The 12,950-nt window shown below is 43.9% G+C and overlaps 1 protein-coding gene across 2 annotated transcripts; it reads left to right on the forward strand.

The window, feature by feature from the left end:
• Positions 1 to 9,914: 9,914 nt before the first annotated feature.
• Positions 9,915 to 12,582, forward strand: LOC100278900 (uncharacterized). 2 transcript variants are annotated; one of them, XM_008674453.4, is made up of 2 exons: positions 9,915 to 10,549; positions 12,328 to 12,582. In XM_008674453.4, the coding sequence occupies exons 1-2, from the start codon at positions 10,242 to 10,244 to the stop codon at positions 12,389 to 12,391; spliced, it is 372 nt and encodes a 123-aa protein (XP_008672675.1). In that variant the 5' UTR covers positions 9,915 to 10,241; the 3' UTR covers positions 12,392 to 12,582.
• The last annotated feature ends 368 nt before the right edge of the window (positions 12,583 to 12,950 follow it).

A 12,950-nucleotide genomic window follows, 5' to 3' on the forward strand; every position in this document is an offset into this window, starting at 1 on the left:
TTGAAGTCGTTATTATATAATTTTCAACTCTTGTGGTCAAGGACGGAGCCAGAAATAATTTCAGCGGGAACTGAACTATACTGTTATAGTATAGGAGCTCATTCTATATCGTATTATGTATTTGTGGTCTAGGAGACAATATTACCCCTGACACAATGAAAGAATCGAGAAATAAGAGTTCGATGACGAGCGCCGACTTTGACGACTCCTTTGAGCAGCGCTGTCAGAGATCCGGCTGCTGTAGACGGCACGATGCCACGACCATGAGCTGCTGCTGTAGAGTCGCGGTGAGGCCCCGCCATCCATTCGCCGCCTGCTATAATGGACGAGCTCCAACAGGGATTTCCTGTAGCGCCCAGCTCTAGCCATCTTCGGCTTCAATTTCTTGTAGCTTGAATTGGCTGCAGAACAATGTATGCATCATGTAGTCAGCCAGGATCAGTTCTAGATTGGTGGATGAGGTTTGGGACCTCACGGGTGTTTACGGTCCCCAACTGGACAATGAAAAAACGATATTCCTCTCTGAGCTCCGTAACATCCAAACCATGGTGAGACCAGAATGGGTGTTATTAGGTGACTTCAACATGATCAGAAGAGCAAGGGAGAAAAACAAAGGGTCAATCAACAGAAGAGTGATGAGACAGTTCAACAACACAATTGATGTTATGCATCTCTTAGAGCTAGATCTCACCGATAGAGCATTCACCTGGTCAAATGAGCAAGTTGACCCTACCATGACTAGGATTGATAGATTCTTCGCGACAACAGAGTGGCATGACCTGTACCCCTCGGCTGACCTACACTCCATGTGCACCATGACGTCAGACCACTGCCCGCTCTTAATGCAAGGCCACTCTTCGGTTACCTTCTACCGGGGGTTCAGATTCAAATCTTTCTGGCCACAGATTGAGGGGTTCAACGAGGTAGTCCATCAAGCATGGAATTCTACAGTAAACACTGATGATGCCATCCTTCGACTTCACGTAAAGATGACTCGCTCGGCCAAGGCTCTATTGGCCTGGAGACGCAATACAGTTGGCAACTTCAAAGTGCAAACGGCTATCATTCAGATCATCCTCACTCTTCTGGAGAAAGCACAAGAGATTAGACAACTATCCTCCGAAGAATTGGAACTCAGGAGGACTCTTAAAATCAAGATTCTTGATATTGCCTCCGCTCAGAGGGCACGTGCAAGACAACAGTCCAGGCTTACTTGGATGCGGTTGGGCGATGCTTTTTTTCTCGAACACGCAGGAGATCTACGTATCATTCCATTAATAGGTAGAAGAAGGTACAACACAACACACACGACACACACATGACACAACACACACATGACACAACAAGACACAAGACGCAACACAGCAACCGCACACAACCACTCTGAACAAGACACTAGACTAACCCCCTGGGTCAAGCATAAACATAAGAGTTGAAAGCAGGTTCAACCCTTTCGCCCCGGCACTACACCACAACCTGAGCTCATCGCCAGCTAGGGTGAGAGCACTTGCCAGGCTCGGCGACCTCCCATTGAACACACAGTCGTTGCGATGACGCCAAAGGCTCCAAGCGCCAAGAATAACTAGAGAATTGAAGCCCGATTGGAGATCACGGGGAATCTTCTCCACAGCCCTGCTCCACCAGTCATCAAGACTGCAATTAGCATTATCTGGTGAAAGATTAGGCAACCCAGACCTGCTCAACAAGGAATACCAGAACTATCGTGCAAAGACGCAAGAGATGAGAAGATGTTGTATTGTTTCCTCTTCTTGGTCGCAAAGGGGGCACGCACTGGGGTGGGGTAGCCCTCTTCTAGCAAGACGGTCTGCGGTCCAGCATCTGTTGTGCATGACAAGCCAAAGGAAGAAACTGCACTTTGAAGGTGCCCAAGATTCCCAAACGCGCTCATATGCACCAAAAGAAGTGGAGCCTAGAAATAGCATATCATAAGCCGACTTTGAAGAGTATTGGCCTATCGGGGAGAATTTCCAGATATGCTTGTCTGGCACTCCAACATTAATGGAGTAATCTGCAATGACTTCACTAAGAGTTAAGAAATCAGAGAGGACATCCCAAGTGATGGTGCCTCTCAGGTCTCGAATCCAAGCCATCTCCACGATACCTTCTGCCACCGTTCGCCTATTGGTAATCCTGGTCGGGACGAGGGCGAAAATATGAGGAGTTAAATCCTCAATCCTCAACCCCATCAACAATCTGTCCCTCCAAAATAAGGTGTTACGACCATCACCAATTTCTGTAATCAAAGCTGTAGAGAGGATAGATTTCAGAATGCTGGAACTATGGAGAGGTAAATCAGCCCAAGACTTCGAGGGATCTGTTCTTTCCAACCACAACCATCTAACCCGAAGGGCCCAATTCAGCTTTTGTAAATCTGAGATGCCAAGCCCACCAAGCTCCTTTGGGCGTGTCACTTTGCCCCAAGCAACTAAGCAGTGACCACCGAGCACATCCCAGTAAGTTCTTTCACTTAGCGGCCAATTAATAGAAGACGGAAAAATTTAATCAGATCGTTAATTTGAGATGGCACACTGTTGACAAGTCAGGAAGACAAAATGAACGAGGTACAACATCACTTCGGCCAGGTACTAGGCACGACAGGAAGGAGGAGCAGTGTTGTTCGTTGGGACCATCTGGGGTATGCTCCTTTTGAGTTATCTGAGCTGGACAACTCGATTGATGACAGTGAAATCAAGGACGTTGTGATGGGACTTCAATCTAAAAAGGCCCCCCGGCCCGGATGGGTTCATTGGGTTGTTCTACAAATGCTGCTTCGAGTTGATAAAAAACGACCTTTCCATGGCAATAAATGATTTTTTCCAACATAGATCCAAAAGCCTGCATATGGTCAATGAAGCAAACATCATCCTCATACCAAAGGGGGAAAATGCTGACAGAATTGATAGGTTTAGGCCGATCAGACTGATCAATAGCTTCATGAAAATTATAACAAAAATCATGGCAAATAGGCTTGCTCCAAGAATGAACGAAATTATCTCCAGTGCTCAGAATGCCTTCATCCAGAACCGGTCAATTCATGACAACTTTCTATACGTGCAAAGGGTGATCATGAAGCTGCATAAAAAGGTAATCCAGCCCTCTTTGTCAAGCTCGACATCTCTAAAGCTTTCGACACCCTAAATTGGGCATATCACCTGGATGTGTTAAGGGCCTGAGGGTTCTCCCAGAAATGGCGCAATTGGGTAGCTGACATCCTGGGATCATCCTCCTCAAGAATAATTATAAATGGGTAACGTTCAAATGCAATCAAACACAGGCGTGGGGTGCGACAAGGAGACCCTCTGTCCCCCTTCCTTTTCATTTTAACGATGGACCCGCTGCATCGGATGATTGGGAAGGCCACTGACGATGGAATGCTTGGACAGGTTCTGCCTAGAGGGGCTAAGCTTCGGTGCTCTCTCTACGCAGATGATGCGGGCATGTTTGTTAGAGCTGACAAATCAGACTTGGAGGTGCTGAAAGGGATCCTCAACGCGTTCGAGGGGTGTTCAGGGCTAAAGATCAACTATGATAAAACAGAAATTTTCCCAATTCGATATCCAGCATCATTATGGCCAACACTAATGGATGTGTTTCCTGGCAAATACACTAGCCTACCCGGGAAGTACCTTGGATTACCGCTTCATTACAGGAATGTAAAAGGATTGATCTCCAACCTCTAATCGAAAAAATTAATAACAGGTTGGTAGGCTGGAAAGGCAAACTGCTGTTCAAGGCTGGTAGAGAAACTCTAGTAAAATTGGTGCTTTCCGCATAACCAATCTACCACCTAGCGGTTTTTCCACCTCAAAAATGGCTACTGCAAACAATTGACAAAATAAGAAGAAACTTCCTTTGGAAAGGGAGCAATCCAGAAGCTTGCAACGGGGGTCACTGCCTTATCAACTAGCCCATAACTTGCCTCCCAAAGAACAAGGGGGGCCTTGGAATTCTGGATCTTGATCGTTTTGCGAGGGGGTTAAGACTAAGATGGCTATGGCTGCGATGGAAGAGCAAAGACAGGGCGTGGACTGCCATGAAGCTTCCTTGTGACAAAGCTGATGAAGATCTCTTCAATGTTTCCACAACTGTGACGGTTGGCAATGGAAAGATAGCTGAATTCTGGAAATCTAGTTGGATCCAAGGCCAATCCCCTAAGAACATTGCGCCAACACTATTCAAAAAGGCAAAGAGGAAGAACATCACGGTTGACAAAGCGCTCACTAACAACAATTGGATACGATTATGCTCCCCATACTCGGGGTGAGGGGGTGCTAAGAGAGTTTGTCTCTCTTTGGCAGGCCATAGGTAACATGCAGGAGCTTAACGGTTTGGAGGACACCATTTCTTGGAGATGGACGGCAGATGGGTAGTACAGTGCAAGCAGTGCATACAAAATCCAATTCTCATCCAATTACAGTAAAATGAATCTCTGCCCCATTTGGAAGGCTAAAGTGGAACCGAAGTGTCGTTTTTTTGCTTGGACACTACTACATAAGAGAATTTTGACTGCCGATAACCTTCATAAAAGGGGTTGGCCTTGCAACCCAATATGTTGTCTCTGCAACTCGGCCCCAGAAACAATTCTCCACGTATGCAAGGATTGCCCCTTTAGTAGAGAGGTGTGGAACAAAGTGTTGTCTTGGGCCAACCTTCCTTTCCTGACCGGGATTCCCAGTGCCACATATTTTTATGATTGGTGGACGGGTCTGCGTAGCCTTTGCAGCAGACAGTCAAGAAGATGTTTCGACGGTCTGCTAATTCATTTTTGGTGGAATTTATGGTTGGAAAGAAATAACAGAATTTTTCAAAGTCAGCATAGAAGTGTAGATCAAGTTGCTCTTGCAGTCAAGGATATTGCTAATAGCTGAGGTCTTGTTGGACTTGACTAGTGGTTCTTTGTTTTCTTTTTAATTTCTTTTTAATTTTTTTCTTTTCCTCTTCCATCCAGTTGCTAAGGTTTTGTATTCTCCCTTTCTTTCTTCTCTAATCTAATATATATCTGAGCGACAAGTCTTTTGCCCCTTCCTTTAAAAAAACGGTTAGCACAGAACAATGTATGTATGATTATGTTATGTCCGGTTTGACCAGAATCACCTGATATCCTAGGATGTGCGGATACTTCACAAAACCCACGTACCTCGGAGCCGTCGCCGCCGATATGTTGTCGCTGCCGCTGCCGTCGATCTATGGTTGTCAGCACGTCAGTTACAGATTGGAGTCGCCGCCACAAGATCTGTGGCCGCGTTCTTCCCTTTTTGTTCTTGCTTCTCAAACTCCTTTCTTAATATGCTGACTCTGACTGCTACTTCTCCCATTCTCTAGTCTTGTTAGATCACATGGCAGCGAGTTCAAATGCATCTACTGAGGCCAGTGGCGGCGAAGGAAGTTTCCCCATCGCCAATAACCCTGCTATCGCAGGGCAGGTCTTGGTTGCTGCTTGTGTATTTCAGCATTTAATTTTATTTATATTATATATTGCGTATCGCCGTATTAGTGTTTTACGAGAAATAGTGTATCAGAGTATCGACGTATCGTGTATCTGTATCCGTATCGCCATATGAGGGCAACATAGCTGATACCTATGTGGTTCTCTTGGCCAAAACCTAAAAACAAGCACTTACTCATGGGAGAACTTATTCACAGTTTTTGTCTCAATATCAGGCTTAGTTCCACACTCTAGCGTTTTCATTGCTGATCAATCTGCAGGTAAACACGGTGAACACATTCCTTTTTCAAGTAATGAGTGCTTGTTGTTTATTCCATGGATAATCAATGAACGCAGTGAACACATTAATCCCTGCATAATTAGTGAATACTACTGAGAATTTGTTGTTTATTCGCCTGGCTTTCTTCTTCAAAGTATCCGCAGCTCGAGAATACTGATGGTTATGCCCCAAATAAATGCAAGTCCATTTCTGAAACACATGTTCCCCGAACTCAGCTTCAGATAAGAAGTCTGCATAAATGCAGCTTCTGGATAAGCAATATGCATCAATACAGTTTCAGATAAGCAGTCTGCATCAATACATGCCATTTGTATGTGATGTATATGCACCATTCCTTTTGTATGCAGGGTAGTGCTCAAACAAATGGTAGTTTTGATACACCATCAGCTAAAACAAATGTGATAGCTGTAGTGTGCAGTCAGGCCTTGGGAAATTGGAACAGCATGATCAGACAACAACAAGAATGGTTGTTTCAGACAACAACAAGAATGCAGTTTCAGACAATAACAAGCATGATTAGTCAACATATTTAACCGACATCACCAGCACGTATCACAGTATGGAAAAATGGCTTCTCATCTCATATACGAGAAATAAGTACCTCCTCTTTGGAGTAATAATAAAAATGTCATGTGTCTCTACAATCTGTAAGGTATCCTAATTAATTCTTGGCATATTTCCCACAGGCTCAAGATCATACCTAAACAAATGTAATCCTTTATGTAATACTCCCTCCTTTTCGTTTTAGTTGTCGCTGGATAGTGCCAAATTGAACTATCAAGCGACAACTAAAAAGAAACGGAGGGCATACATAATATGATGTAGGAAACAAGCACATGCTTTCTTCATACTTGCTCTACTATACATCCGCGACCGGAGGCAAGAAGCCGACCAGGAGGCCACGGGAGCCGCCACGGTGCCAATCCGCGACTCCGGCCGCCAAGGGAGGAAGATGTGGAGAATCGGGTAGAAGAAGGGGATGGAGCGCCGAGGTAGGAGCATCTGTGACTCCGGTCACCAGGAAGAACGAGGAGGCGGAGGCGGATATAGATGGCCATTTAGCACATGAACCGTAACTAAGAGCACGATCGTGCTAGTGTGGCACGGCTATAATACCGTGCCTGGGTCATCATCTCGATCCATAGTGCTGGTATGGACATGACACGGTTATATTTTTTATTTTAAAAATAATAGTTTACATATATTAGGTATAAGAATTCAATATATAACACAATAAAACTGCAGCTGCACTGGTTAGATAGATGCATTTAAGTCACTTATACACATTTTTTGTTAAATTATACAATATACTCAGATGAACTATAGTGTCACTGGACCGGCCCGGCACGACTAATAGACTGACGGGCCGTGCCTAGACCGCGGTAGCGGCACGTCGACCCATCAGGCACGACATATTTCATTAGCTGGGCCTGACGGGCTGTGCCGACCGTGGACCATGCCAACCACATGTCGTGCCGGCCCGGTTGGCCATATATAGAGGCGGTCGCCACAGAGGAAGGTAAAGACACATTGAACCCTGTCCGAGTATGGAGAAATGCTCTTTATGATGCTGTATGTTTTGGTGTATATTTTGGTATGGTCAAAGCAAAGAGGATAATACAGAATGGACATGCTGGCGATTTGTAGATGCAGAGATTAGCTTAAAAGAAATGCAGTACTTAAGTTAATACGGGTCTAATCTACAGCTCAAGAGATAAAATATCATTTTTTACAATATGTTTTTTTTTATTTTATAACATCACGTTTTATAGGGGGAGAGAGTAATTTAAGGCATAAGAATATTGACCCAGTCCTAACAAATTTTCATGGACGACTAGTCCGAAGATTAAAAAGCCATACAAACGGCTAGGACAGTTTCGTTTGTAACCATGGATTTATCACGTCATGAGGCTCAACTCCCAACGTTGACAAGGCCAACTATGCATGCATCGTGATCAGGTGCCTCTCGCGTCTCGCCTCGCCTCGCCTCCGAGCGACCGCATGTTATGATTTTTTTATTTCTTTTTCGTGGCGACCAATTGAGATGGTGGGTAGCTAGATGACACTGATTTGGTGCCGGCCGCACCGGCCATTCCCAGCCACGCATGTGTTGATGTGCAGCAACTTGCAGTGCGGCTCCAAACAGCGCCACCAATAGTTTAATTGCATGACCGTCCTACGTCGTACACCTAGGTACGAACGACAAGATTGGACCAATGGATCCGCTGGATAGTCAGCATCCGCGTCAGGTTTTTTTTTTTAAAAAAGGAAAATCTAAACATCTCAGCTAAGTTTAGTTTGCGAAAATAAATAGTAGTACACTTACGAAACTGCTTTCCAAGGGAATTTAACATTCAAGCTTGACATATATAAAAAGTAATTTATGGTCAAAATGCTCTTACATTGCTACAATTTCCATGTATCATTGAGTGTAGAGTATAAAATATAAAGACGTGTGTTTGTTGGCTAGGTGAATGCGAATGTAGGTTTGGAGTCAATAACCACAATTCAAATCCTCATTTCTGCATAATTTTAGCTTTTTTCGGAAGCAAAAGGGTAACACATGACATTGGTGGAACGATAGGAAATGATGCTAGATGATATACTTCTTGTGTTCTTAAATATAAGCTATATCTAAGATTTTAACATCATCCTAAATTAGATACTTCCTGTCATATGTGCCCATCTGTGTCAAATTAAAGGTCGAAGTATCTGGATAGTTCGACTCTATCAACATGTGCACATCTTTTAAACCATCAATGTATGCCTTTGCACAAATGTCTTTTATAATCGGTAGTCAAAGCAATGACATGCCTTTTCGAACTATTCCTTCCTAGATAATTAAGCAAGTTGACAATCAAAATAATGCTAGTTGGTAAGGAATAAACGAGTATTCAGCTAGATTCCTTATTATGTGGTTATAAATCTGTCCGTATATCTTGTATTTAAGATGTTGTAGTTCATACACAGTCAAATTAAAAAAAACATTGTTACTTAATTGAGAGTAGAAGGAGCATTGAACTAATGCTGGAAGGACAATAAAACCGGTCTCGTTTCATAACAGTTTTATGTCATTAAATAGGTTGACATGGTACGGTATAGGATATGTGAGGAGAGAGAGATAATGAAGTTTCATGGGATGAAAATGAGTTTTATAGGATTAAAACTCACCTAAATTCAGAGACGTAGTCATGATTTTTATTTAGAGGGGCCAAGACATGTAACTATAGTTATAATGTGAATAAATAGAATATATGTATATATACAATATGCAATAGTCACTAGTCATAACAATTAACACATATATACACTAAATATATAGTAAATATTAACTTTTTATGAGCTAACTCTTTTATTTTAGCCATAGATATAAACTACAAAACAATTTTTCTTTTTTGTTAGGCCCGCTAGCCACCCTATCTACGCCACTACGTACCGACATTGTTTGCAATGCATAAAGCTTTAGAAACTAAAACATGAAACCTTCCACTGATAAGGTTCTCTCTTAGTTACTAAGGTCCTGTTCCAAACCTATTAGTTCAGCTTAGAATGAGTGAGCTAACGAATCAGCTAATTGGTAGTTATATATCTCAAATAGCTATTAGTTGCTAGCTGTTCCAACCCAACTAAAATCCGCTAACAACTTATTAGGTAACTAATAATTAGTTCTAGAGGTTTGGAACGGGACCTAAATAAGTCAATTACTAAAGTTATTTAAGTTATCTTATGGTACCAAATTAGCTAGTACCATTGAAAACACCACAAACTATATTTTGATATTGTACTTATTTGGTATCAAATATTCGTTTATTATTATTATTTTTGGTTAAGACAACTTTAGGAATTGGTTTATTTATTAGGAACAGAGGAAGAGGAAGACAGTAAGTAGTACTCTCTCCGTTTCTGATAGTTCGATTTTGCACTATCCAGCGACAACTAAAACGAAACGGAGGTAGTATTATTTATAATTACATTTGGAGAAAGGAGGAGTCGTCGTTGCACCAGAAGATCGAGGTGGTCCTGGAGATCTGGACTGGTGGATGGTTCCTGTATCTTGTTAAGACGCAGTCAGGCATGCATTGACCTATATAACCAGATACTTAACTGTGTAGGAACTTAATTTACAAGCGTGTTTTCTAGTTGGGCGTGACCAGGATCAGCAGGCCGGTACGCCCTCTGAAAGAGAGAGAAAGAAAGAAAGAAACAGACGACACCACGTCGTCACTTTCTCATACTAGTAGCCTGTACTAGTATATGATACTACCGAGCAAGTCCTCTTGGAGCGCTAGCTTGAGGCGGCATTACTCCTTGATTCCCGCTGCCCGCGCACATTATTTTGTATCGGTGCGGAGAAACGGAATGGCCATCAGCGGCGTGCAGGCGCAGCTGTTTTGCAGCTAATCCTTCTTCCTTCTTCCTCCTTCCTCCTGCTCCTCTCTCTGTCTCTGTCTCTCCCTTGCAGAGCTGGCTGAGAAAGAGCTAGCACAAACGTCGATGCAAGCGACGAATAAGAGACCGCAGAGAAGATACCCTGTGGCACCCATCGTCATGTGCCTGGTCCTGGCGTGGGCATCATGCCTCCACGGCGACGACACTAAATTATTAGCGGCCGCGGTTCCATTGCCGCGGCGTCCAGCAGCAACAAGCAGCGTGGCCGCCGCAGGGGGGATGCCCGTCGTCGTGGGCTACCGCCCGAGACCTCAAGCAGGCGCCGCCGCCGGCCGCTCAGCACCGCGTTCCACCGCCTGGATCGGAGACGACAAGCGCCAGATTCCAAGCTGTCCCGACGCTCTCCACAACAGGTAGGGTCGAAATCCAAGCACCCTGGCCTGGCCTGGCCTACCCCGTGCCCGTGGTAACCACTGCTTAATTAGAAGAGAGAGTGTGTGTGTGCGCGCGTCGCTATGTGTTTTGGTTGAATTAGTTCAAAAGTATCGTCATCTTACAAAGCTGCTGCAACAGTATGCAACGCTGAAGATCGGTGAGCAGAACCACGGTGGCTAGCTCGATCTCTTGTGCATCTCGCATTATGAAAAAAAGTGTGTCTTTCTGCGTTGTTTGATTCAATTTGTACATGTTCCGCCGGGAGATACTTTCACTTGTAGTAGCCATATATTTGCATGAGCTCAGGTTATCCACCACCACTGGGTGGGTGTTTTAGCTCAGTTGACATTATTGTCCACTGCAGCATGAATCCAAGATGAAGCTTTCGCACATGGTGCTATCGATCGTACGTTCTGTGTCTGTCTAGCTCTAGAGCGGTTACGTATCGTCAATGGTTAAGGTAGTGTTGGAACGGTTGGGACGATGGAGCAGCTCATTAATAGGAGTGGCTCCGTCCGAAAGATTTGAGGGAGCATGATGGTTTAGGATTTGAATATAACTTTTCAAGATCACTTTTTGTTCTCCATAGAACTAATTCAAACATCAATAAATTAGAAGCGGAGCGACTCATCTCACTATACTCTGAAACCAAACACTAACTAAAATACGTGTGTGCGGACCAGTATATTACGCATACTTATTTCACTGGGACAAGTCTTTAGCCAATAATTACTTTGTTAGTACTCCTACATATATAGTTTTTATTTGTATAAAAAACTCTTGCCTCATGCTTTTGAACCACACTGCTAGGACGAGCCTTTACACAGTATTCACGACGACATTCTGGAAATATTTTATTGACGAGTGGATCTGGTCACTGGCTCCAAAAGCTTCCTTTGGAGAGCCAGTAGCTGATGAGCTGCCACACAGACATTGACGCTCGATCTGAAACAGAAGTAGATTGGTGTTAATGCAAGCTGTATTGTGGTTGTGGACTCGATCGGTGGCCACGGCGGGTGTGGGCGTGGGCCTTGAGTTCAGTGGAGTTTGGGGTTCCTACAAAGAAGAGGCCATCATTTGCATCTTCGGAAGAAAAGAACCCTTTCTGGCGACCCGGTTCTGTTTGTTTGTTTGTTCGTTGGTTCGTTCTCATCCTCCTCTCAGAGCAGGCGCGCGCGCGGGATCCATCAACCATCATGTTGTTGTGGTCTCTAGCGCGCTTGTGTCTGCTTGCATGTTACTCGGGCGACTGTTGCTCACATGTACAAGGAACACCGCGTGCTTTGGACGGTGCTCTTAAATTGAGCGTCACTCAACTGCGGCCGCTGTCTTCTTGCACGGGAGCAATCGTGGACAGAACGATGTGAAGTTTCAGTGCCACGCCTGTAGGCTGGCTGGCCTTGATCGATCGGAGTTCTACGCTTAGGTACTGGTGCCAGCTGCCAGAGAGCAGCTGTTAGCTAGCTAGTACTAGTAGCTACCGTGCCATCTGTTTTCAACGCAAGCCGCAGTGTTTTCGCCAAGCGGCGACAGGCGGCTATCGCGTCTTGCGTTGGACCACCATGTTTCTTATCTTATTGCGTGCTGTCTCTGAATCTCTGAATCTAGAAACAGGTGCGGCTTCCGATAACAGAAAGGAACGCGGTGGTGCCTTTTGCAACTAGTGTCGCACACGCTTTTCTACTGCTAGTAAGGATGATAAATAAACTGTTGACGCTCAATCTACATCTGTCCCTCAACCTTCAGTTTTCCGCAGGGCCGTACCTGAAGGATCGAGCTGGCTGGCCACCCAGGTCCTGACCCAAAATATTGTCAGTTAGGGGCGGAGCCAAGATTACAATATAAATGAGTCGATAAATTCATCAATACTATATGTTAAAAAATATTGTATGATATTATTAATCTTAAGCACTCGACATGTAATAAGAATTCTAGTTCTTTATAAATTATCTTAGTCCATGAATCTATTTTCTAGCTAATTGATATATTGAACTAAAGTTGTGTCGCAGTAACAATACGAAAATAATAAAATTAACCATATTTGGATCTAGTATTGTAGTTTATGCGGACGTTCCGGCTGCGACATGTGGTTCTGGTGATTGATGTTGTTGGGCTATTAGCACTCATTCTGTTGTTTTGCATGATCACCTCCTCGGGACTTTGGTTGTGGGACTATGTCAGAGGCAAGTCAAGTGGTCGGCAGCAATCGATAGCTGCCCAGTCAGATGATAAGATGGATCATAAAGGCGTGAGGTTTAGATATCAACATCTGCAAACGAATTAGTTTTGACATCTCATATCATCGATTGGTCATTCAACGAGTATTTTATCTTATATTCTGTCTCTTTTAAATTTTGGTTGGCATACTATAACATAGTT

Source organism: Zea mays, chromosome 3 (assembly GCF_902167145.1).
Source record: "Zea mays cultivar B73 chromosome 3, Zm-B73-REFERENCE-NAM-5.0, whole genome shotgun sequence".
Taxonomy (NCBI): Eukaryota; Viridiplantae; Streptophyta; class Magnoliopsida; order Poales; family Poaceae; genus Zea; species Zea mays.

Bases quoted from the DNA above. Each gene is read 5' to 3' on its own strand.
- LOC100278900 (XM_008674453.4), top strand. From the start codon at position 10,242: ATGCAAGCGACGAATAAGAGACCGCAGAGAAGATACCCTGTGGCACCC. The intron at 10,550-12,327 runs GTAGGGTCGAAA...AGTTTTCCGCAG, and splicing joins CCCGACGCTCTCCACAACAG to GGCCGTACCTGAAGGATCGA.